The sequence below is a fragment of the Babylonia areolata genome, chromosome 8, assembly GCF_041734735.1.
Source record: "Babylonia areolata isolate BAREFJ2019XMU chromosome 8, ASM4173473v1, whole genome shotgun sequence".
NCBI lineage: Eukaryota > Metazoa > Mollusca > Gastropoda > Neogastropoda > Buccinidae > Babylonia > Babylonia areolata.
The window spans coordinates 23,679,864-23,704,973 of NC_134883.1; the positions used below are offsets into that span (position 1 = coordinate 23,679,864).

The 25,110-nt window shown below is 42.3% G+C and overlaps 1 protein-coding gene across 1 annotated transcript in view; it reads right to left on the reverse strand.

Annotated features, from left to right (window-relative positions):
• Nucleotides 1-2,076: 2,076 nt before the first annotated feature.
• LOC143284671 (uncharacterized) overlaps nt 2,077-25,110 on the reverse strand; it is a 64,187-nt gene continuing 41,153 nt past the window's right edge. Inside the window, 12 exon segments of the mRNA XM_076591584.1 lie at nt 2,077-2,809; nt 3,565-3,580; nt 5,667-5,783; nt 11,284-11,380; nt 12,613-12,785; nt 14,637-14,821; nt 16,644-16,774; nt 17,538-17,585; nt 19,508-20,532; nt 20,535-20,972; nt 22,428-22,522; nt 24,044-24,152. Coding sequence (XP_076447699.1) covers nt 2,809; nt 3,565-3,580; nt 5,667-5,783; nt 11,284-11,380; nt 12,613-12,785; nt 14,637-14,821; nt 16,644-16,774; nt 17,538-17,585; nt 19,508-20,532; nt 20,535-20,972; nt 22,428-22,522; nt 24,044-24,152 — 2,435 coding nt within the window. The 3' untranslated portion in view covers nt 2,077-2,808.

Consider the following 25,110-nt stretch of genomic DNA (forward strand, 5'->3'; position numbering starts at 1 on the left):
TCGGATCGTATTTCAGAATGTCACTGTGCGTGCATGCGAACGCGAGCTTGTGTTTATAAAAAAAAAAAAAAAAAAAAAAAAAAAAAAGCGCATGCGCACACGAACGCGTGCAATTAAATTTTTGTGAATAATACAGTTGTTAGTCCAGTTATCTCAGTAAACATATTTCTTTACATTGTTTGTTTCCTGCCTGTAACATGCACACGAATCTGTTCAGAAAAAGAACTCTGAGATTCAAATAGGCAAACATTTTTGTTGTTGTTGTTTTATAAACGGTGCACAAATTCTTTTCTCTGTTGAAGTTTGTAACTCAATCCGAAATTCTTGAGAATACTATCAATAGACAACATTGCTTCAGTCGTCAGCGGAATTCTTACCTCAAGTGAAATTAAAGATTAATGAAAAAAAAGAAAAAAGAAAAAAGAAAAAAAAACTTAAAAAAAAGCAACAAAAAAAACAAAACACACACACACACACACACAAAACACGTTGTGATCTTTGGCAGATCGTTCAGAACCGTACCATTCAGGAACGATAATCAGAATGTGCCAGTGCTAAATCTATTTCAAGTCTGTTTGTGCCTGAGTGAAATCAAACGGCGTTCATGCTTCCTACGATGAAAAACACGCTTACAGGAGCGTTAGTTTTCAAGTTTTCATATCGCCAATGTGTCAATTGCCGAAAACATGTACATTTAAAATCTTACCTTTTTTTTTCTTAAACTTTCTTAAAAAGAACAAACAAAATACCCCACTCTCCTATCCCCCCAACCCCCCCCCCCCCAAAAAAAAAAAACACACACAAAAAAACTACAACAAAAAACCCCTGATGGAATGATTCCAGATGAACAATGAGCAACTGAATCATTATCGACAAAAAGCGAATTAAAAAAAATCATCGACGACTGAGCAAATAAGTAATAAACGAGCAACGACAAAAAGCAAATCAATAATCATCAAAGAAAAGGTTATAAATAAACAAAGCACATCAAGGTAAACACATAAGCAGAAGTGCAAGTTAAATATATCAGTAACGAGAGATCGAAATAAATCATGAATACCTGGATGGTAGCGAAACAAGGAAATGTGCCATTTGTCTGCAGCATTCTAAAATTGCACAGAGAGAGAGAGAGAGAGAGAGAGAGAGAGATTTAGCTAGCTGAATGTGAGTCCAGGTGGGAGAATACATTATTTTTTTTTCATTTAGAATGAACAGCTAAAAGGAGATACCCTTTACGTTGAATAAATCATTAAAAAGGGGTAGGGGTGGGGGTGGGGGGCGGGGCTTTAACACGTTTTTTTTTTAAATGACAACATAAACGTCAATGAGACCGTTCCAGTTTGCCTTCTCGTAGCTATACCTCAATGGCAAATAAAACACACACACACGCACACACACACACACACAGACAATTTCACGTGATGCCTGCAATCAGGACTAAAGCTTCCAACAAACTAAAAAAAATAAAACAAAAAACCAAAAAAAACCCCAACAAAAAAAACTTACCCCCCACCCCTCCTCCGTTCCCTCCTCCCAACAACCCCTCAGGCAAAGGGGGATTAAACACATGTCCGCAACAAACACCACTCTCTCTCCCTCTCTTTTCTCTCCCTGCCCTTCCCGACAACACACTCATTACGTCACTGCGACACCAATCACAGTCTCTGACATCACATTCTATGACATCACCGGCGGCGCTTCACGTTTCGGTTTGGGAGATCGCATCTCCTGTTTTGTTGTTGTTGTTGTTGTTGTTCTTCTTCTTCTTCTTTGTTTGTTTTTCTCCTTTCTTTGTTGAAAACAACAGCCGTGTTTTTGTACTTTTGTTGTTGTTTTTCTTTGTCTTAGTAACCGGAATGGTACAAGTTTTTTTTTTTTTCTAGGTTTTTAATTGGCATGAAAAATACAACAACAACAACCCCCCCCACCCCCCACAAAACAAACCTTATTTTTATAGTAGCAACCAAAGGTTCTTTTGTTGTTGTTGTTGTTGTTGTTCATCGCAACAAAGAATTAGTATCTTCCAGCTGAGATATTTTGCCCAAACGAAGGGATACCACTACTGGTCGTCAACAGTTAGTATGTGATCTGTCTCTCTGTCTTTCCCCCCTCCTTACAGTTTTATGACGGTTCCAGAAATGTCCCGAGTGCGCACGCGCGCGCGCAAGCAACACGTTAATGAAACGAGTCCACACAGCTCTGTGTTGTATGTTGTATAACACTGGCAGCAACAAAACCAACAACAAGTCAAGCATCGCAACAACATTGCTTTGTCCGCAACAACACCGTGCTTCCCCGGTCAGCAAAACGCTGTCTTGTTCTTCCCAAGCAAACAAAAACGTATTTCTGAAGAGAGTTGATCTTGAGTCATTATTCTGTGAACGCCCAAACTGCACTGTTTGTCTATTTCAACAACGAACGAATGCCGTATAGACTTTGCTCTTTGTTCGTCACTACAAAGACGCAAAAAACAAACGAACCACAGACTCTGATGTGTCTTTGTTCCAGGAAAACCACAGCGCCGTTGTTTTTTTTGTTTTGTTTTTAACACTTTGTTCGCTGCAGAAGACCACAGAAAGGAACACGCAATCTTTTTTTGTCACGGGCACCAACCGAAGAGTCCTTGATTTGCTGAATGTTTGAGGAGAAGTAGTGTGGTCCATGGCAGGGCGGAGGGAAAAAAAACAGGTAGTCTTGTGGCCCGAGGAACACTAGTTGAGTTGAGTTGAGTGTGGAGGAGAGGGTGGTACAGGAGAACGCTAGACACACTTGAAATCTATGTAGGAGTACTCGGCGTCGTCTAGGTCATCTGGAACACAAATGTGATATTCCGTTCAGTTTTTTTTAAATTTTATTTCTTGATTTCAGTTGTTGTCCCCCACATTGATGGTTTGAGTATGTGTGTATATGAGGGAGGTTTGTGGGAGGTATAGTTCTAAGTTGTGTGTGTGTGTGTGTGTGTGTGTGTGTGTGTGTGGGTGGGTGGGTGTGTGTGTGAGAGAGAGAGAGAGAGAGAGAGAGAGGGGGGGGATAAAATTGTACGTTTGTGAGATACGCGTGTGTGTAGAAGTGTCCATTTGCGCGCGTATTGAATGTGCTATTGGATATTTTGTGTGTTAATGTTTTGCATCGGTGGGTGTGAATGTGCGCGTGAGCGGTGCCTTGTTCTTGTTGCTTATAGTCCAGCCGACCGCACAGGGCCATATCAGGACTGTCAAACCATACAAATGCTCAACCGCATCAACACAAAACTGTCACATCTACAAAACAACAACAACAAAAACCACACACACTTAGACAAACCCACAAAATACAGGAGCGGTGCCTGTGTGTGTGTGTGTGTGTGTGTGTGTGTGTGTGTGTGTAACTGTGTGTGTGTGACGCAGCCAGCGTAGGCATATGGATACACCCCATAGAGTAACAGGGAAAAAAAAAACAGGTTTAATTTGTAGCAGACAAACGGCTTATCACACACACACACACACACACACACACACACACACACACACACACAACACACTATCTCTCGAGATAGATTAGAGAAAAGTTGAGCTTATTACTTACCATCTATACAAAAGTCCTGCAATATAACAGAAAAAAAGATCGTTAAAATCAGAGTTGTCAATTTTCCGTGATACAAAGATACCTTTATTTAAATGAATGACAACAGCTCCAACTAGCCTGTGAACCAGCCAGCCAGAAATGCAGATATAGGCGTATAGACTGACAGAAATGCAGACAAACAGACCCAACCACACGTCATACACACCACATTTCAGTTATCCTTTTTGCAACGGACAATATCAATATTCCCCAAAACAAACCAGCCAAACAGAAATGCAAATTTTACGCTGTTTTGGTAACACAATACAAACGTATTTTGTACTTGTATTTTTTTTTTTATCACAACAGATTTCTCTGTGTGAAATTCGGGCTGCTCTCCCCAGGGAGACCGCGTCGCTACACTACAGCGCCACCCAATTTTTTTTGTATTTTTTTCAGCGTGCAGTTTTATTTGTTTTTCCTATCCAAGTGGATTTTTCTACAGAATTTTGCAAGGAACAACCCTTTTGTTGCCGTGGGTTCTTTTACGTGCGCTAAGTGCGTGCTGCACACTGGGCCTCGGTTTATCGTCTCATCCAAATGATGTATAATTCTTTTGAGACAAAATAAGGTCGTTAGCGAAAGCTAACAACACGAGGAAACAGCGGAAAAAGAATTTTTTCCAGTTAACTCATTGTTCCTCAGCTAAAAACCTCAAATCATATAATTCCGCTGTTGCCGTGAGTCCCCCATGTAAGTCAATGACTACGCGATAAGGCTCTACTCAACGCGCCCTTTCAAAATAACGTATCTCGGCCTCAACCAGGCCGCGAGAATGACGAACACCCCACCCCCCCGCCCCCCCACGTAACCTCCCCCCCCCCAACCCCCACACATCTGAGCCCTTAGCACTTCCGGCTTTGAGTAAAAGCCGGCTATATGGACCCCTAAAACCCCACAATGGTAATTATAACTGCGGTGGTGTTCGAACCGGCGTCCTCCTAGCCATCCAGCCCGAGACGCTGACCACCGCACCAACACGGCGGCTGGCAAGACTGGAATGTCTAATCCCTTCCCTCAGCATAGCTATTCATTTCTTAGTGGATATTTGTGGAACGCAATTTTTTTCAAAACATTTTTTTTTTTCAGAACAAAAGGTGTGATTGCTCTTTCCATTAAGACAATATTGCTCAATGCATATTTCATGACTATTGTATTATGTAAATCACATAAAACCATAAGATAACAAAAACAGCATAAAAAACAGACATGATGGTACACCCAAGATAGAAAATTAACATGCATACGTCTTTGAAAGTCAGAAGGAACAATGATCTATAAATGATTGGACCTTACCTTGGAAAGCCATGAACAGAACATGAATATATTAAGCCACATGATTAACAGGCATCTGTTATTCAAATATTAAATGTGGGTATCTTCACACAGCGAATGGAACCGGATTATCAGTTAAAAAATAACGAATGTAACTTCTGGATTGATTGATTTTGCTGACTATAAATATCCAAATAAACATAGCATTTGGAATACTTATATGGATTTTTACCATGTATAAACATAGCTTCTGAGATATATTGATTTTACTGCTGCCTAAGCAGTCCATAACAGCACACACAATCGCGCACACAAATTCTATAACAGACTGATAATGAGCTGAACTTAAGCACACTCTCTAACCCTCCATCCATTAAAACGCACACATTCATTGTCATAGAATGATATTCATCATAATAACATCAAGTGTCTGCACATTCTAATTTCACCAGAACCAAATACCTAATCATTCCATAAAGTCTGGTTTCAAAATACTTAACCAATCTGCTCACCAGATGACGAAAGCTGTGTTGAGCAAGAGAGAAATCAAAAATAAACTGAGAAAAGAAAAGAAAAAGCCAAGCCAAGCGAAACGTGATACTAATACGAAACTAACTCGACTAGAAGCTATTTTTGTCCACACCAGAAAACATCTCTTGAATGGAAACTTTCGGACATATCAGTTAATTCATATACAAAATCGTTCCAACTTCCAGTAACTGAACATACAAATTGTGTTCCCCCCAAAAAAAAAACAAAACAAAAAAAAACAGAAAGGGGCCACTCACCATTTGACCTTGTCTTGATAGGAGACTTAGAGTCTCCAGGCTTTCGTCGTGACGTAGGCGAACTTGTCGCAGACGCCACCTGTCGACTAAGCTGTTCCTTTTCGCTGTTTGGGGGTGCTAGGAAAGGGAGGGCAATCCAGTCAGATCATGCATGCAAAACTGGCAGGACCCACTTCTAACTCTTCTTACGTTACGGGGGTCGTGAGGGGAAAGGGGGGTCAGAGTCGGCGGTGGGGGGTGGGGGAGTGGGGGAGGGGGTAGGCTGGTATAGAATGGAAATTTGTTGCTTGAAGGCTCACGAAAGGTGACCACGTTACTGTGAAGGCCCACTTATCTCTCTTATCTCTTTGTTGCACTTGCGTTAACTGGCTTTAGCATTCTGAGAACCTTCATGGGGGTAGTTTATGGTAATAGTGGGTTTCGAGGCCTTTTGTGTCATCATAAGCAGAGTATGGAGTGGGAGTGGGGGTGAGGATGTGGGGGGGGGGGGACCCTTCGCCAGACTAAACATTAGCTTTGCTAGGTACTAGTAAGTGTACATTGCTCCTTGCTGAACATATTATTGTTTCAGTCTGAGGGGAACGTTTTGCTTTTTAACACTACCACCACCACCACCACCACAACCACTCTCCTGCTAATGATTTCACCCAGTTCTTAAATACTGCCGCTGAAGTAACAGTAGCTGCTGATGCTGCTGACTTTAAAGTAAAGAGGAAAAGAAAAAAACGACACAAAGAATCGTCAACAGTTCAATAACCGACCAGTTGCAAGAAACAAATAGCCAACAGCAAAAAAGAGGGCAACCTGTTGCATTTAAGATGGCATTCATCTTCTGACAGACTGGACATGTATATTGTCGAATACAGGATCAAATTTTGGTCCAGTGTATGAACACCGTTTGTTCTACCTACTACGTGATTCTGATGCTGAAGTTCAAGTATTCTGCTTTTACATCCCAACGTACACAAGGTATATTATGAATATGTAAAACACTGGATTAAACATGTCCTGAAAATATGTAAGTAGGGATCTTCTAGTTACTTTTTAGCAAAAGGGAACGGGCTCATAATAAATAAAAGAAAAACAATGCTTGGAATGATATGCTGGTTATATCTGTCTTATTACTTTCACGGTGTATAGCCTGATCAGATACAATCGATTTCAGAAATGCGAGACACGTCGCTTTTCTTATCCCGACTACTCCACAATATTTCAGATCATAGCTGTTCGAAATATTATGCAATGAAACAGTTTGATTGGAACGATGCCTTGTCATAGCTATTTACTTTATCAACCACTGTTCTGCTTGACAAAGAAATAACTATCGATACCAGACTTTACTGAGACGCGGCCTGTTCGTTACGCCATTCGCAAGGTTCAAACTTTTCGATTTTTGAAATATATATATTTTATTCATTTACAGAAAAACGAGAAAATAATGTACTGATTTATCATTCAGATATTCCCTATGTATTTTCAACCACATTCACAACATCATAGCGTTTAGATACTTTCAATATTTTGTTAACCCGTTTGCAACTGAACGGTAAACTAAGTTTTCTTTTGAAATCAAGTACGTTTCGACTACTCATAATTATATAAAAGGATATTCTCTTTTAAGCATTGCACCTTTCAGGTAAAGTAGGCCTGGATTTCCCGTCGATTCTGTGTCTGAAATGCCTGCTGTTTTTGGTTTACAAAATCTAGTCTATGACCATTTATTTGATCGAAATATAATTACATTCATTCATAATAATGCGAGATGCAGGTGGTCTGGTAAATGCACATGAACTTTATCCAAAACAAGATTTTATTCACACATTGTTACAACATCTCAACTGATAGGAAAATATATTCAAACATTACTTTATTGTATACAACCCACGTTATTCAGCTCTGTTGTTTCAATCACTTTCCAAATCCTATTTTGAGAAAACATTTTTCAACAACCAATCTATAGGAAGCTGTCTTTTATTTTCTTGTTATCATGTAGTACACGAAATAGTTTGCAACATTGAATACTGCGTGATGCAAGTTAAAGATAAATCAGTTTAGTTACATCAATAAACTTTCAAAAACCATTGTTTCTGAGAACAGCTGACTAATAATGTCATGCACGAAAACTTGACTGTGAAGAAAACCTTGGAAGGAGCTAACAACGCACACCACACTACCAACCTACAATGAAGGAAGAAACCACAAAACCACTAATGACTCGAAGGAACACTACGAATACACTATCACAGCAAGAATAAGAAAAACTGACTACACAAATAGTACAACTATGTATCAAACCTTACGCGGCAAATAAATAAATAAATAAACAGATAAATAAATAGATAAATGAATAAACAATAAACAAACAAACAAATAAATAGATAAATAAATGAATAAATAAAATTGAACAATAAATGATAAATTTTACATAGTACCACCATGGACCAAGCCTTAATTTACAAATAAAATAAATGAATAAAAAAAAAAGGGACTGAACTCATGAAACAAATTGGCTATTGTGCTGTATAGGTATGTTCATACATGAGTACATACGTTTACATAAGTACATAAGTATGTATATGTGTGTCTATCGATGTATATGTTATTATGTAACCATTGTGTCTGCACTTTACCTCATGTAAGCATATTCATGTGTGTGATTATGTATCTGTGAGTTTATATGAGTAGGCTACTTCCATGCAGGCATGCATACATTCGTGAAGCATACATGTGAAAGGAAGGTGCGCGCGCGCGCACGTGTGTGTGTGTGTGTGTGTGTGTGTGTGTGTGTGTGTGTTTAAGTGAGTGCATGCGCGTGTACATGTGCTTGCGCTTGAATACGTGCTTGCGCATACACGCTAGTAGTACACCACTTGTTTACAAACATTTTCTGTCTTTCTTATTTGGAGCAATGACAGGCATGCAATACACAACCTGATATTTTTGCCTCTGGTTGCATAGCCGTGAAACAAGGGACTGGGGTCTAAGCTACTGAATAAAAACACCGACTTGATGGAAAGAATAATTGAAGACATCATTCTGGTTATGGCTGCTCCGTTGAAAGAAAAAAGTCTTAGCACAGCCCTTCATAACTGAATGAATCGAAGAAAAATATTCATGCTGAATAAACAACTATGGATGAAGTCAAACTTAGTAAAGTACCCAAGCAAACCAAACACTAAACTTTTCTTATTCGCAAAATGAGCCAAAAGCTAACAGGCCCACACTAGCACCACGAAAAAAAAAAATCAAAACAGCGCATACACGTTTTCAGTCATACAAAATATCGACTAAAAAAAAAAAAAAAAAAAAAAAAAAAAAAAAAAATGCAACGCTTGTCAAACGAGAAGGAAGGTAAAAAATACATCTCGGCAGACTGAAGCAAAGGGACGTAAAAAGACGTGCACTGAATCAGAGATGAAAGAGTTGTCTACCTGTCTATGGTGCAGGAAGCGGAAACAAGATAGAAAGGACGACAGGAAGTGACCCACTACAACAACGGGATTGTCTGTGCGGCAGAAAAGGGAAACACGTGACGTGTGAGAGGGATGGTGAGAACATCAGCGTCAAAGGATGGAGGTGGAAGGAGGAGGGGAGAAGTGGGAGAGTATGGGGGTGTGGGGGGTGGGGGGTGGGGGGTAGGGGGGTAGAACACAACGTCTGCTTCAAAGGATCAATCAATGGTTAGTAACAATAAGGCACCAAAAACACAGAAGGCCTAGCCCACACACATGAGGACACTGGGAAAGGAGTTTTTCGATAAAAGAAATCATTGCAAGGAAGCACGCTGACAGCTCCTTTAGGTTTTGTTTTACTCTATTTTATAGCAATCCTCTGAAGGAGGATAGACTTGCTGCTTTCTGTCAGCACAGCTTTCAAAACCAACCGAGACTTCTAGAAAAAAAAATATGTACGGACCAAATATATATATATATATATAACGCCCTTCCAAATCAAATCAAATTAAATCATGTTGCCTTTATTATAGCCAGCCGTTGAGGTGACATTCTATGGCTGAATATTCTTCCACGTGCTCTTAATTCAAAATATACTTGAAAAAAAAAAGTGACAACAGCCAGTCATGGTGTTACTTAAAAGCCACAAGCTGAAACTCCTTTCGATGTCTTCAAACAGGAATTTGCTGGAAATATTTTACACCTGGTAAAAAGTCAACGTACTTCCTTTCCCTAAGTTACCGTCACCCCGTACTTGTTTATTTAGATTACATAATTAAAAAAAAAAAATAAAAAAAATAAAGCCGTGGCTTTAATGGTGCAGTATTGTCACAACTAAAAGATACAATCAGATCAGCATTTTGCCTAAAGACAAAGCAATCAGCGATGTGCCAGATTATCAATTTAAAAACAAAAAGCAGCAGCTGGCTGTTCCAAGCAGAAAATTTGAACGTTTTGCATAAAAGCAGAAAAGTCATCTTATACGAATGGTACATAAAGACGACCAATAGGATTATTTTCAAGTGAGAAATGGAATGTCGAACAGATCCATCTAGGTACTTTTTTTTAATCCTGTAGCAAAGAATTAAGCAAATGTAAATCGAAAAAAACCACCTTTTTTTGGAACACAAGTTTGTATTGCTCTTTTTTTTATTATATATAATCTTTTTTCCCGGATAGGGAAATATCATCGATAAAGTTTTTAATTATTTACTTCATCTACAATACCGGCCTTTAGCAACTATTATTGAAAACTTGTTGTTTTTACAATACGTACAGAGTACTAGAAGCCCAAAGTGTATGTGACATAAAAAAAAAATCACTGCTGCTGACTGAATAGAAGTCTTTTGAACTTGACAACATCAACCAGCTTGTCCTAACAATCAACTAGTGGAACTCGAGTTCAATTAATCGACTTGTTAAAAAAAGAAAAAAAGAAGGAAAACACATTTGTGAACTTTTCCTCTTGCAGAAAAAAAGGTTTGAAACGCATTTGTGTTATAAACAACAAAGCGAACAAAACAAAAACAAAAAAAAAAAGTGTAATGGAAAAGCTATTTCTGGGGGTCGAAGTGGTAGAGGGGCTTTTAAATGTTAAAAAGTATTCCAGCACTGCGTTGGTTAAGAACTCTCATTTTTCTTCAAATTCTATACTTTTTTTTGTGACACACACCTACGATATCGGCGACAACAGCATTACAAAATCATATCCATAATAATCAAACACACACACACATACACACGCACGCACGCGTACGTAAAGACAGACAGACACACACACACAAGCACAACCACAATATGTACAATCACACAGAAGATACTAAGGGCGAGAATATTTCCACAACGTAGTAGGGTTTACTTCAAAGAACAATATTAACACACATTTGATAGCAAACACATAAACATACGTATTCTTAACGCACCAGCCCCCTTTCCTACCCTTATCATCCACACAGATAACTTACAGAAGCCTACACACTTCTTTTGCATAACGTGTCCAGTATTCATACCACATAATTATAATTATCGTAATTACAACCACATCAACAACACATTCTCATCATATTATCGCAGGGTGAATGCAACTTCATGGAACACAAACACATACACAATATTATATTATATTATATTATATTATATTATATTATATTATATTATATACTTACAGCTGGATCGGGTGTCGGACTCCACCAGGGTCCCCAAAGAACGACGGCGTGGTCCCAGTTCCGAGTCCCCCTCGCCGCTGTTTGTACTTGCTAGTCTCTGCAGATGTTGGACAGACGGAAAAAAAACACCATCAAACAAAAATGAGGTTTGTTAATCAAGGTGAAGTTATTTTCCCCCCCTTTGTTGGTTCTTAATGTGTTGTTATTTTGCAAAGATGCTAAAAATCTGACTTTGCCGTAATTTCCTGATCCATGTATATAAACAAAGAAGAAGAAGAAGAAGAAGAAAAAAAAGAAAACAACAACAACAACAGCAACAAGAAAAATAAACACAAAAACATGAAAAAAACAACAACAATACCACCCCCATCCCTCTAAAAAAACACACAAAAAAAACAACCAAAACAAACAAAAACATAAGAAAACATTCATAAAGAGACGCTAAAAGAAAGCGTCCCAGCTTGTACTGTCACCTGTTGTGTTGGATGGGTGGGTGTTTAATTCTAGTAAAATTTTCCGTCTGTCTGTCTACCTGCCTGTCTGGTTTTCAATCTGCCAATCAATCTATCTAGATACAGGCATACGCATAAATATATATGCTACGGACACGGTGCAGCAGATAATGGGGGCGGAAAACAACAAAAACAACAACACAACAACAACAAAACACAAATAAAACAAGAGAGGCAAGGCCTTCAAGACTCACTTGTGATACACTTAAAAAAAAAAAAAAAAAAAAAAAAATCCAAGCTTTTTATGTATTGAATATAATTTCAAAATGTAATGTTTAAGATGAGAAAGATCAGTTTAAAGCAAATTAACTCCCCTAGCATTAATTACAGAGTAATTTCCCTTTTTTACTATCTGCACCAAAACGTTTGCAAAATAAATAAAACTTCCATGCTTAGCAAAAGAAGTTCCTGTTTGAACAAAAAATGATAATAATGACTGCTCTTGTTGTTGGGTCAGAATATCAGATCAAAGTGCCAAGTTCAGAGAATACAAAAAATATAAATATAACAGTAAATGCAGTTTGCATATAATTAGGCTTCATTTTTTATTTTTTGGTGCCCATCCCAGAGGTGCAATATTGTTTTAAACAAGATGACTGAAAAGAACTGAATTTTTCCTATTTTTATGCCTAATTTGGTGTCAACTGACAAAGTATTTGCAGAGAAAATGTCAATGTTAAAGTTTACCACGGACACACAGACACACACACACAAACACACAGACAACCGAACACCGGGTTAAAACTTGTTTACACAAGTGAGTCAAAAAAACCACTCTGCATTAAAACCACCCCAGGAACTGAACACTGAACTGTACCGGAGAGGAGGCGCCTCGCTTGACGTGTCGCGACTTGCCCTTGACCTTGCTGGGGTCAGGGCTGGCGGAGGTCAAGGGTGGGGGCACGGAGGACTTGGGCAGCTCGAAGCTCTGGATGACCACGTGGTCCCTCAGGGGGTACCAGTGAGGCTTGTTGTCCAGGAACCCGAACTCTGTGTCACAGACACAGACACATAATGCACAGACACATGACACAAGACACAGACACACACACACACACACACACACACCCAGAGGCACAAACACAAAGACGCAGACAGACAGACAGACAAACACACACACAAGAGAATCAAGAATCAAGAATATTTAATACTTTCATCCCTTTTGGGGCATGGAGGACATCATATAACAGCAATATTATTTTACACCAAAATTAAACATAAACAATTAAAATAACATAACTATCAGAAACAAAATACAAACTATATGAAACACAACATAAATGATGATGGTATTTTTCTGGTATTAAAACCTCAGGATAGGTCATACTACGTTGCTCATCTTTGCGACATTACTTAAGTTTAACCAAATTGTCTTGGCTGCATGAAATAACGTACACAGAAAGCCTCTTCCAACAAGAAAAAATTAAACAATCGTTGGCCTTTTTTTTTCGCTGACGTTGTATTTTTCATTTATTTTACACACACACACACACACACACAGAGAGAGAGAGAGAGAGAGAGAGAGAGAGAGAGAGAAGACACATGAAAATGAGTCTGACGGTTTGGTGACAGTATGAGAGAATCAAACAACGAAAGGACGGGAGGGGGAAAAAAAAGCAGTAAAGTCAGGAATGAAAGAAGGGAAGAAAGAATGATTTTCAAAGGAAAAGCACGACAAAAACATTTAGTATAAAATGAAAGTACATGCACAAAAGAAAAAAGAAAGTATGCTGGTTAAGAGGGTGTGACAAGATACATAAGAAAAACGAGAACAGTTTATGATGAACATATATACCCATATATATTTTCCCATGTAACAGGAAAAGAGCAGCTTACTTTACCAGAAAGATGATTTATTAATGATGTTATTGTCGAATCACTTGTGCTAATCACTTTAGACTTAAATACATTATGATATATTTTCTATTTAAAAAAAAGAAAAGAAAAAGATTCATAACCAGAAAATGAATTGAACGGATCCATCTGAGAAAAGGCAGAAGAGTGAGAGAGAGAGAAATCAACACGAAAAGAAGAAGAAGAAGAAGAAGAAGGAGGAGGAGGGAGGATGATGATGATGAGAAGAACAAGAATGAAGAAGAAGAAGGAGGAGGAGGAGAAGGAGAAGGAGGAGGGAGGAGGATGAGGATGAGAAGAACAAGAATGAAGAAGAAGAAGGAGGAGGAGGGAGGAGGATGAGGATGATGAGAAGAAGAACATGAATGAAGAAGAACAAGAAGAAGAAGAAGAAGAAGAAGAAGAAGAGAGAGGAGGAGGAGGGAGGAGGAGAGGAGGAGGAGGAGGAGGAGGAGGAGGAGGATGAGAAGAAGAACAACATGAATGAAGAAGAAGAAGAAGAAGAAGAAGAAGAAGAAGAAGAATGAGGAGGAGGAGGAGGGAGGAGGAGAGGAGGAGGAGGAGGAGGAGGAGGAGGATGAGAAGAAGAACAACATGAATGAAGAAGAAGAAGAAGGAGGAGGAGGAGGAGGGAGGAGGAGAGGAGGAGGAGGAGGAGGAGAAGAAGAACAACATGAATGAAGAAGAAGAAGAAGAAGAAGAAGAAGAAGAAGAAGGAAAACAAAACAACAACAAGAAAGGAGAAGAAGAAGAAGGAGGAGGAGAAGGAGGATGAGGAAGGAGGATGAGGATGAGGATGAGAAGAAGAACAAAATGAATGAAGAGGAAGAAGAGGAGGAGGAGGAGGAGGAGGAGCAGAAGCAGAAGAAGAAGAAGTAGAAGAAGAAGAAGAAGAAGAAGAAGAACAACAACAACAACAACAATAACAAGAAGAACAAGAACAAGCAGAACAACAACAACAAGACGACGAAAGAAGCCCCCACTCACCTGACAGCTCCAGAACGAGCTCCCCGAGGAAGTCGTTGGCTTTGAAGCGGTCGTAGTCCCAGACGGTCAGCTCCAGCACCTTGTTGCACAGCTCCCCCCGAGCCACGTCCTGGAAGACCAGCGTCTGGTGCCACTCCGGGTTCAGCGTCCGCGCGATGTGCTTCGTCCTCCGCTTGTTCTCTGGCCTGCCGGCACCATCGTGATGATGACGATGTGAATGATGGTAACTAAAGTGATCGATGCACTTGCTCACTAGACTCACACTCTCTCCTCATACCAATAATAGCAGGGCCACATGGTGTGGTTTTTGTTTAGTATAGAGTGTTTACTATTGCCTCAAAAACAAACAAAAACAAAACAAAAAAAAACAACAACAAAAAAAAAAATCATGGATGAGTACACTAAAGCAGCTTTTAAGCAACACACAGCGCAACCAAAAAGCACGCCCTCCACAAAGCAGCACACAGGCCATCAAGGATTTCCTTGCAACTCACATCAGTACAACCTGTGCCAGTTTTCATTTCATCTGGGAGACTTCGATTTAGCTGTGCTAACAAGTTTTATTCCTTCCCATAACATACTGTGCTTACTAATTATGAACCATAGCTTTCCCAATAGGTTGGACTAAAGTAACCAATCCTGGCTTGTCCTAGTGACGCCAAGTGAATGATTGACAGATTGGCTGCCAAATCCTGACTCGTCCCATTCAACAGTTTGTGGGTCAAATCACCTCTAAGGGAGAGAACCAAGTGTGCAACTGAATGCGAGTCGAATTACCTCTAAGGGAGAAAACCAAGTGTTTGTTTGCCTGGTTTGACAGCAGTCTCGTCCCTTCCGGAGCCATCAGCAATCTCGACAATACAATAGCAGTGAACCATCATCACTTCCCACCCTCCCACTGTCTTCCCATAGCAAGTGACCCACAGACACCAATCACAATCAGCTTTAAGGTGTTCTCAATCAAAGCAGGAGAAAAAACACATTCCAGTGACTCCCCATAGCTGTCCAAGGAGGGTGATGAAAGAAAAAAAAGTAAACTGATGAAATACATGGTGGAAAAAAAATAAAGGAAGAAAACAACAACAAAAAAACAACAGCAAAACAAAAGAAGAAGAAAAAAAAACAAAGCAAAAAATAATAATAACAACAACAAATGATAGTAATCAATGAATGACTCATTGATAATTCATTTTGAACCTTATGCTTCAGGATCCAATTGATGAAAGTGTATGTGTGCGTGCGTGCGTGCGTGCGTGCGTATGTATGTGTGTGTGTGTGTGTGTGTGTGTTTGTGTGTGTGTGTGGGAGAGAGAGAGAGAGAGAGAGAGAGAGAGAGAGAGAGAGAGAGAGAGAGAGAGAGAGACGAAACAAAAACGAAACGGAGAGAGAAATAAAAACGAATACCAGACTACCAGTACCCCACCCACCCACCCACCTCCCAACCCACCATATTCCTTTCTCCGATTCGCAGACCAATTCTGAGTTTAGCTCTCAGACTATTATCAAATTCATTACGGACCAAGTATTGTTCTAATGTCAAGTGCATATGCTTTAGTAACCTGACAATTAAGCATATAATTTTTTAAATTATTTTTTTAATTGTAGCTTGATGAAGCCTTTTGTAAAGAAAGTGTGACTTCATAAATGACTGAGAACGTTGATGTTTTTGACTTTTTGCATTCATTGTCAGTTGTTTCGCTTGTCAGTTTAACGACTTCTCTTTTACGAAGTCCTTTAAGTAATTTCCTATAATTGTATTTAGAATTTTTTTTTTTCAAATTTCACTCTCATTTCACCCTCATTTGCCCAGTTTCCCCCAAACCCTCTATTCATTCACATCTCCCACCCCTGGTAACCGATAATACTCAAAAGCATTCACAAATACTTTAACAAAAATGTCTTCAATCACCGATAAGTGTGACGGGACATTAAACAAAAAAAATTCATCCTCCCCCATTCCCACTCCCCCACATCTCCCACCAAAATGAACTCGCCCCTCACACTCACCCTCTGCCGGGCAGGAGGTAGACTTTCACGAAGGGGTCGGAGAGTCCATTGATGTCGCGGGGCCGCAGGTTGACGGCCTGAATCACGTGCACGTTCAACGTGTTGTCATAGTCGTCGTGGCTCAACTGCAGCTGTAGGTTTTTGACAAGAGGAGGATGATCAGGGGTCTCTCATTAGCATTTTGATCAGTAAGAATTTATGTGTAAATGTGTGTGTGCGTGTGTGTGTGAGTGTGTGTGTGGGGGAGGTGGAGGGGGCGTGGAGGAGGGTCTAGGAGGAGGGGGGCAATGGGTTGACAGAATGACTTATTTGATATACTAAAGCTCTATGGATTTGCAGTGGTGGTATGGGAGGGGGGGGGGGGGGCGCTGGGGAAGGCTGGATTGGGGGTGGGAGGGGATGTGAGGAGGATTGACTGAGTGAATGATTTATTGATCAGCAGTGCACGTGGTGTTGAATTCGTATGAACGTTTAGTGGCTCGACAGTTTCAGGGCATTAATTAAGAAGGAAAATAAGAGAGATAAATTTTGTAAACATCGCCACTGCACCAATGTCGAAGCTCACCCTAAAGCCATCATATGAACACACATACACACACTCACAAACATACACACACACACACTCACAAACACACACACACACACACACACACACACACACACACACACGCTGAAGGCGCTAGACTGACACATAACATTATCGCGTTGCAGTTTCAACTTTACTTCTATTGTGTATCAATATTTGTGCAACGAGGAATGCACTTTCTTACCAGACATAAGTACGAAATATGTCACACACACACACACACACACACACACACACACACACACACACACACACACACGGTGTACATCTATAACTATCAAAGAACACAGTGCGATGTGAACACTCACCTGAATCGCCCCCTGACCCTTGTCCTCTGGCCTCATTATAGCAGGAGCCTGCAATCAGTACGGTGTCAGTTTCAAAACGAACGAAAAGAAAAAAAAAAAGACACATCTCACAAAGTCTCTAGTTATCAAACTAAATAAAGTAATCAATTCCGTTTTCTTTGCATAGTTTCTTGCTTGCTTAAGTCAAATTTGAAACCACACAAGACACTCCAGACACAAATTTGATTGATGAAATATTCCCGTGCAGTGACCCCACGTCCTTCCGCACAAATTTCAAAGAAATCCGACGATGTTTTCCTGAAGCATCATACATAACTGTTGGAGGCTTATTTTTATTATTATTTTTTTCTGTCTGTTTGCACCGTGCCATTGACGGTTCTCTCACACCGTTCATTTCGAGTCCCCCAACACATAGCCACACCTCCCGGGTGCCACCGGTAAAGAGGGGGGAATTATCGATGTTAGGTCACCATGGGGCTACACATCAGAGGAGACCCTGCGCTGCTGCCGAGAGTCACTTCCGAAGTGCCTGTTCTGGTTCTGCATGCGCAGGACACACCAGCTTTTTACTTTTTACTTGACGACAGCAACTGCTGAGTCGCTGAGCCAGACTGAGTGAGCATCCCCTTCTTACTGTTACTGTTAGTTTTCGCCCTGTCTCCCTGTGGTGAAGTATCTTGTTTAAGAAAACATTTCTGGATCCTGACACAGATCCAGATCAACACCAAAGTCAAGTCCATTCATTTTGTCCTTCGTCTATAGCCGACACTTTCATAAACGTCCAGGCAAATCCTTCCACTTTGTGCAGAATTGTAATGACAAATAAACAAACGAACAAACTGGAGTAAATTAAAAAAAAAAAAAAAAAAAAAAAAAGGCCCCGTGGCGGAAATGATGAAGCTGGGACTTCGGATATTATAACCGCAAACGAGTAAGCTCTCAGCAACTTTCGCTTTCACATGTGCACGCAATTTCAAGCCAGTACCACTTGCAAGCTGATTGATGGTAAGACAAACTGAGCAACTTCCGCTAGACGTTTGTCATTTATTGGATAGAATCTGGTTTCTACTTGTTTACTGTGTTGATCTTACATGCCAGTTCTGGATACAAGAAAGATGAAGGAAAAAAAAAAAACCCACCACCTGTGTGGTTCGCACTTATTAGCTTCAAGTTTCATTTTTAAGTCAGGCCTTGAGTACATGCACATATATTTGTGCACCTATCCGAGATACAGAATTCTACCAGAGGACAACACTCTCGTAGCCTTTGGGATTTTCTTCAGTGCGCCAAGTGCGTGCTGCACACGGGACCTCGGTTTGTCGTGACATCCGAATGACTTGACGCTCAGTTCGATTTTCCAGTCACACTTTGGGGAGAAAGGGCGGGAGCGGGATTCGAACCCAGACCTACCCGGACTCTGTACTGGCAGACGAGCGTATAAAACCATTCTGCCACCTTCCTGGTGGAAATCATCTGGAAAGCCAGAAGTTCCCATTGTCGCTGGATACGACAGCTGTCAAAACAGCAGCACTCTGAGTTGAGTTTTCTTGTTGCAGACTTGATACGTGTCCTGGGTTTCTTTCTGAGGACTTGATACACCAGTGTACTACGCTTCACCTACCTCCACACAGAACCGATTCCACAGTGACGTCATCATGGACACCTGTCCACGCCATATGTTTACACAGCCCTGCCCCCTTCCCTCCTCCTCCCACCAGCCCACATCCTCTTAACCTTACCCTTTAATATTCCATCAATGCTTGCAGTTCTCCTAAGCATCAACACATGCCCAAATGCACCGATCACCACACACACACATTCACACACACACACAAAGACAAATGCACAAATTCATACAAATACACACACACACACACACACACAAACGCCCACACACCCATCCACACCCAAGCCCCCCCTCCCTCCCCACACACACATACACACTCGCACCCCCACCCCTACGAACCGACCTTGGCAGCAGCAGCGGCGGCCATCTTGGCAGCCTCCTTGCTGCTGGCCTTGCTCTTCTTGGACGGGGTCCGACTGCGCGGGGCCAACTCCGGCGAGGCGGGCGCGGGGTTCCGCCGCCGCTCGTTGCTCTGCATGTCGGCGCTGGCCGTCGCCGTCTGCCCCACGTTGCTGTTGCTGCCGCTTGAGGTGGCGGTGGTGGCGGTGGCGTTGGTGGTGGTGTTAGCGTTGGCGTTGGTGGTGGCGGTGGTGGTGGCAGTGGTGGTGTTGGTGGTGGAAGAGGCGGCGGCGTTGGATCCTCCAGTGCTGCTGGGTGGCAAGGCGCTGTCTTCAGACCCGTCCGACGTCAGCTGAGGGTGGGAGCGGTGGTGGTGGTGGTGGTGGTGTTGTTGTTGGTGCTGGTTCTGTTGCTGATGGTGGTGGTGGTGGTGGTGGTGATGGTGGGAGGAGGCGTTGGTTGGGGTTGGGGTTGAGTCTGAGCCTGCTGTGCTGTCCCTGTGTCGTCTCTCTCGGTCCCTGTCCCTGTCCCTGTCTCTTTCTCTGTCCCTATCCCTCTCCCTATCCCTCTCCCGGTCGCCGTTGTCTCGGTCTCTGTCTCTGTCCCGGTCACGATCTCTGTCCCGGACTCTCTCCCGGTCACGGTCACCGCGACTTCGCTTGGAGGAAGAGGAGTCGGTTCGGTCGCGGACGCGGTCCTTGTCCCGCTCTCTGTCCCGGTCCCGGTCCCGGTCTCTCTCGCTGCCGCTCCCCCCGCCACGCTCCCGTGTAAGCTCGCGAGCGTCTCCTCCTCCTCCTCCACCCCGCTCCTCCCTCTGCTCGCCTCTGGGCGTCGTGTCCTTGCTGCTGCTGTCCCCTCCCCCTCGCTCCCCGCGGTCTGTCCTGTCCCTCTCCCTCTCCCGGTCTCTATCTCTGTCTCTGTCTCTGTCTCGGTCGCGTTCGCCGCCGCCGCGTTCTCGCTCTCGCTCTCTGTCCCTCTCTCGGTCTCGATCCCTTTCCCGATCGCCACCGCCCCCGCCGCCGCCGCCGCCGCTACCACCGCCGTCTCGGTGGTGACGTCCGCTCCTACGGTGATGCCTCTCAGAGCCGCCTCCACCACCTCCTCCGCCAGAACCTCCTTCTCCTCCTCCTCCTCTTCCCCCATCCCCTCCTCCTCCTCCTCTCCCCCCTCCCCTCCTCCTCCTCCTCTGCGGTCCCGGCGGTCGGGCGTGTGCCTGCCGCCGGAGGGCCGTTGCTTGTCGGAGGAGGTGGAGGTGGGGTCGGAGCGAGGGGTGCTGCAAGGGGAGGACATAGACGGGGTCGGGGGCCCTTGCTGGGAGGAGGACGGGGACTCGGTGTGCTCGGCCGGGGACGTCGTCTCCTGGATCTCCTCCAGCTGCGCAGCCAGCAGCCGCGGGTCCACTCCCGTCCGGGGCCCCCCTCCGCTGGTGGTGGTGCCGGGGCCAGAGCCGCCCGACCTCATCTCTTTGACTGCGCGTTGAGGTAGGTATGTCAGTGCAAGGGTGGTGGTGGGTGTGCAGGCAGACAAGAGAGTGAGAGAGAGAGAGAACTCAGGACTTAAAACGTTTTATTTTATTCTCTTTTTTATTCAAGGATTAAAATTTTAAGCATAGCCTATTCTTTCAATCTGTCCTTGAGAGAGAGAAAGAGAGAGAGAGAGAGAGAGAGGGGGAGAGGAAGAGAGAGAGGGAGAGACAAACAGACATAAAGAGATAGAGACAGAGACACACAGAGTAAGAAAGAACACTGAACAATGAAATATCTAAGGTATTTAGTTGTAAAGTTTGAGAGAGAGAGAGACAGAGAGAAAGAGGGAGGGAGACAACAGAGAGTGATAGAGAGAAAGAGTGAGAGAGAGAGAGAAAGAGAGAAAGAGAGAGAGAGAGAGAGAGAGAGAGAGAGAGAGAGAGAGAGAGAGATTGATTAAACAATTTTTTTTAACTGAGTTGCAAGTTGTCGAAAATCTAAATGCACAAATGTATTATCCTTTGCGGACATGTGGGATTGTGGGGAAACTCTTGACCAACACGAAAAACGACACTTTCGATTACAGCTGCAGCAACAGTGAACCAAAACGACAATTACTAACCATCCAGCCTACCACTATCATCATCATCATCATCATCATCATTATCATCATCGTCATCATTATGACTCTCCTCTTCCTCCTCATCAGAAATAACAACTGGAGCGATAAGAACAAGAAGAATACAGCATCAATGCCCCCCCTTCGATCAAAGGCTCCCACTTCATCTTAACAACACAAACATTCCATCCTATGGACTTACCATCTTCATACTAAGGATTTGCCTATTTTCATCATGAAGGATTTACTCACTTTTGGATACAAAAACTTTCCAATTTCGTCGAAAGGACATACCGATTTCGAAACCACTTTATCGTAAAAACAAAAAAAGACTTAACTATCTTATCGTTAAAAAGAAACCCATTTCTTCTCAAGAACGTACCCATCACGTCGTAAGGACATGGCCAGTTCATCGTATCTATCAACTTCATCGCAAAGACTTAAACATGTCATCGTAATGGCTTAAACAGTCTATCGTGAGAACGTACCTGCCACATCGCAAGGAGATACCCAGTTCATTGTAAGGACTTACCCACATCATCGTAAAGACTTACCCAATCTATCGCAAGAACGTATCTACCACACTGCAAGGACTTCCCAATTCATTGTAAGGACTTACCCACGTCATCGAAAGGACTAACCCAAACAATCGTAAGAACTTAACCACGTCATCGTAAGAACTTAACCACGTCATCGTAAGGATTTACCCACGTCATGGAAAGGACTAACCCAAACAATCCTAAGAACTTAACCACGTCATCGTAAGGACTTACCCACGTCATGGAAAGGACTAACCCAAACAATCGTAAGAACTTAACCACGTCATCGCAAGGACTTACCCACTTCATCATAACCAGGCAGATTGTCGTAGGAGGAGTGACAGCTCTCGGCCTGTTTGCTGCCACTGGCTTCCGCTGAGGTACTTGGGTTATTACTGTAACACAGAGAGACAGACAGACACACAGACACACACACACAGACGCGCGCACACACACACACACACAGATCGCACACAAAGAACACGCCTATTAGACTGTTGTGAACTGATACTATTTACCTTAAAAAATATCACACACACACACACACACACACACACACACACACACACACACACACACACACACACACACACACACACACACACACACACACACACACACACGAGACAGATCGCAGAAAAAGAACACACCTATAAGACTGTTGAAAACTGATACCATTTACCATAAAAGTATCACCCCCCCCCCCCACACACACACACACACGACGAGTACAGTTTCATCTGTTTCCATTGGAAACCGATGATTTTCATGACATTCAGCTTGTGTTTGAAACAGTTTAATTAGGAGACCCACTGGCTCTTTCTTGTGATTTTACTGGCAATCTACTACTTAGTTTGTCGTTTTATTTTCTGTTTACTCTTTTTAATGCTAATTGAGGAGAGAGGAATAGGGAAAGCAGTGATGACGTAAGGTATGGGTGGGGTGGGGACGGGGGTCGATATTTGTCTGAAGTTACCATGGTGGACATACGTTAAACAACAGAACGAACGAACACATAAACATACACAGACACACGTGTGAGCTCGCGCATGTCCACCCATACAGGCACAGACAGACAGACAGATAGACACACACACACACACACACACACACACACACACACACACACACACACACACACACACACACACACACACACTACCTTTTAAATATATCAGATACAAAACACAGACAAGCTTTAACGAAACTCAGAATAAGCGCGCATGACCTAAAGATTGAGAAAGGTAGATATTTAAATATTCCACAAGAAGACAGATTGTGCAACAAATGTAACATCCTGGAAGACGAAATCCATCTTCTTGATCATTGTATTAAATATGAAACCTTAAGGCAACAATTTTTAAAGGATATTCAAAATTCGAATAACACAGGACATATTCCCAGTCAGGTGATGCTAACAGATGATGAATATATACAAACAAGATTAGGAAAATTTGTGTATGAATGCTGCTGCAATTTACCGCATTAACTGATTGATAAATTGTGTGTTTTTCATTCGTTCATTCATTTACCATTGCAATTGTGTCTTATAAACCTTCCGGTTTCATGACAATAAAATCTATTCTATTCTATTCTATTCTATTCTATTCACACACAGAGGCTGACATAAAAGACAACCCAAGCAACCAACCAAAAAACAAAAACAAAGAAACCCCACAAAACATACTCCAAACAAAACAAAACGTTTAGAGCTTGGTCTATGACCGAGTGTAGGCGCTAGGTGTACATAATTATCCGCTTCGACCAAAAAAACCAAACAAAAAAAAACAACAACAACAAAAAAAAGCAAACAAATCACTGACGTTCGAAGTTAGGCGCTTTATAAGTATCCATATCAACAACAACAACAACAAAACAAAAAACACACAAAAAAAGAGAAAAAAAGAGTCACTGACGCTCTAACGACGAGTTCGATCTCTCCGTTGGTCTGATTGATGATCTGCTGCACGTCCTCATAGGTCTTCCCCGTCAGCTTCACTCCGTTCCACTCCAACACCTGGTCCCCTGGAACAACACCAACAACATCATCTGGCTCAGTCGTGTCCGACTGTGACCATCAGAACAGCAGAGGAGGCAACTGATGTCCTGACTATCTGGGCTTGAGTTTGAATGTAGTGGAGAGTGTCTTGCCCAAGTTGCATCCCTACTCTCTCGGCAAAGAGGTTTTGTTTTGGACAGTCGGCGTTGGGATGGTTCCCAAAGGCCAGCTAGCTCCCAAGGCTACAGCACTTAGAGCCACTGCAATCTTGCCTCCTGGTTTGAGAGTCATAGTCCTTAAAAAAACAAAACAAAACGACCAAGCAGAAAATTACTTCCCATTGCAATGGAGAAACCATTGATCATACAGCTCTCACTTTGCTGTAGGCCCAGCTGAAAACTAATGTCAATCTGTGATATAGGCTGAGTCAGTAATTTATCATCAGTTATCGCACTGCATCAGCGAAATACATCATCATTGGGTGGACAGAGACAGGAGCTTTGCCGAACCTACGCCCTAATCTGTCCCACGACCGTCAGACATTGAGAAAGTTGGTGATGCGTACAGCAGTGCCCCCTCGCCTCCCGTACACACACACCCACGACCAAACTTGCTTTCGGGACTATAGACAGTGACAAGTATCACACAGTGTCTTGTATCAATTGATATCCTTGACGTTAGTTGATTATTTCATTATCATATTAGTTAGTGGAGTGATGGCCTAGAGGTAAGGCGTCCGCATAGGAAGCGAGAGAATCTGAGCGCGCTGGTTCGAATCACGGCTCAGCCGCCGATATTTTCTCCCCCTCCACTATACCTTGAGCGGTGGTCTGGACGCTAGTCATTCAGATGAGACGATAAACCGAGGTCCCGTGTGTGCAGCAGGCACTTGGCGCACGTGAAAGAACCCACGGCAACAAAAGGGTTGTTCCAGGCAAAATTCTGTAGAAAAATCAACTTCGACAGGAAAAACAAATAAAACTG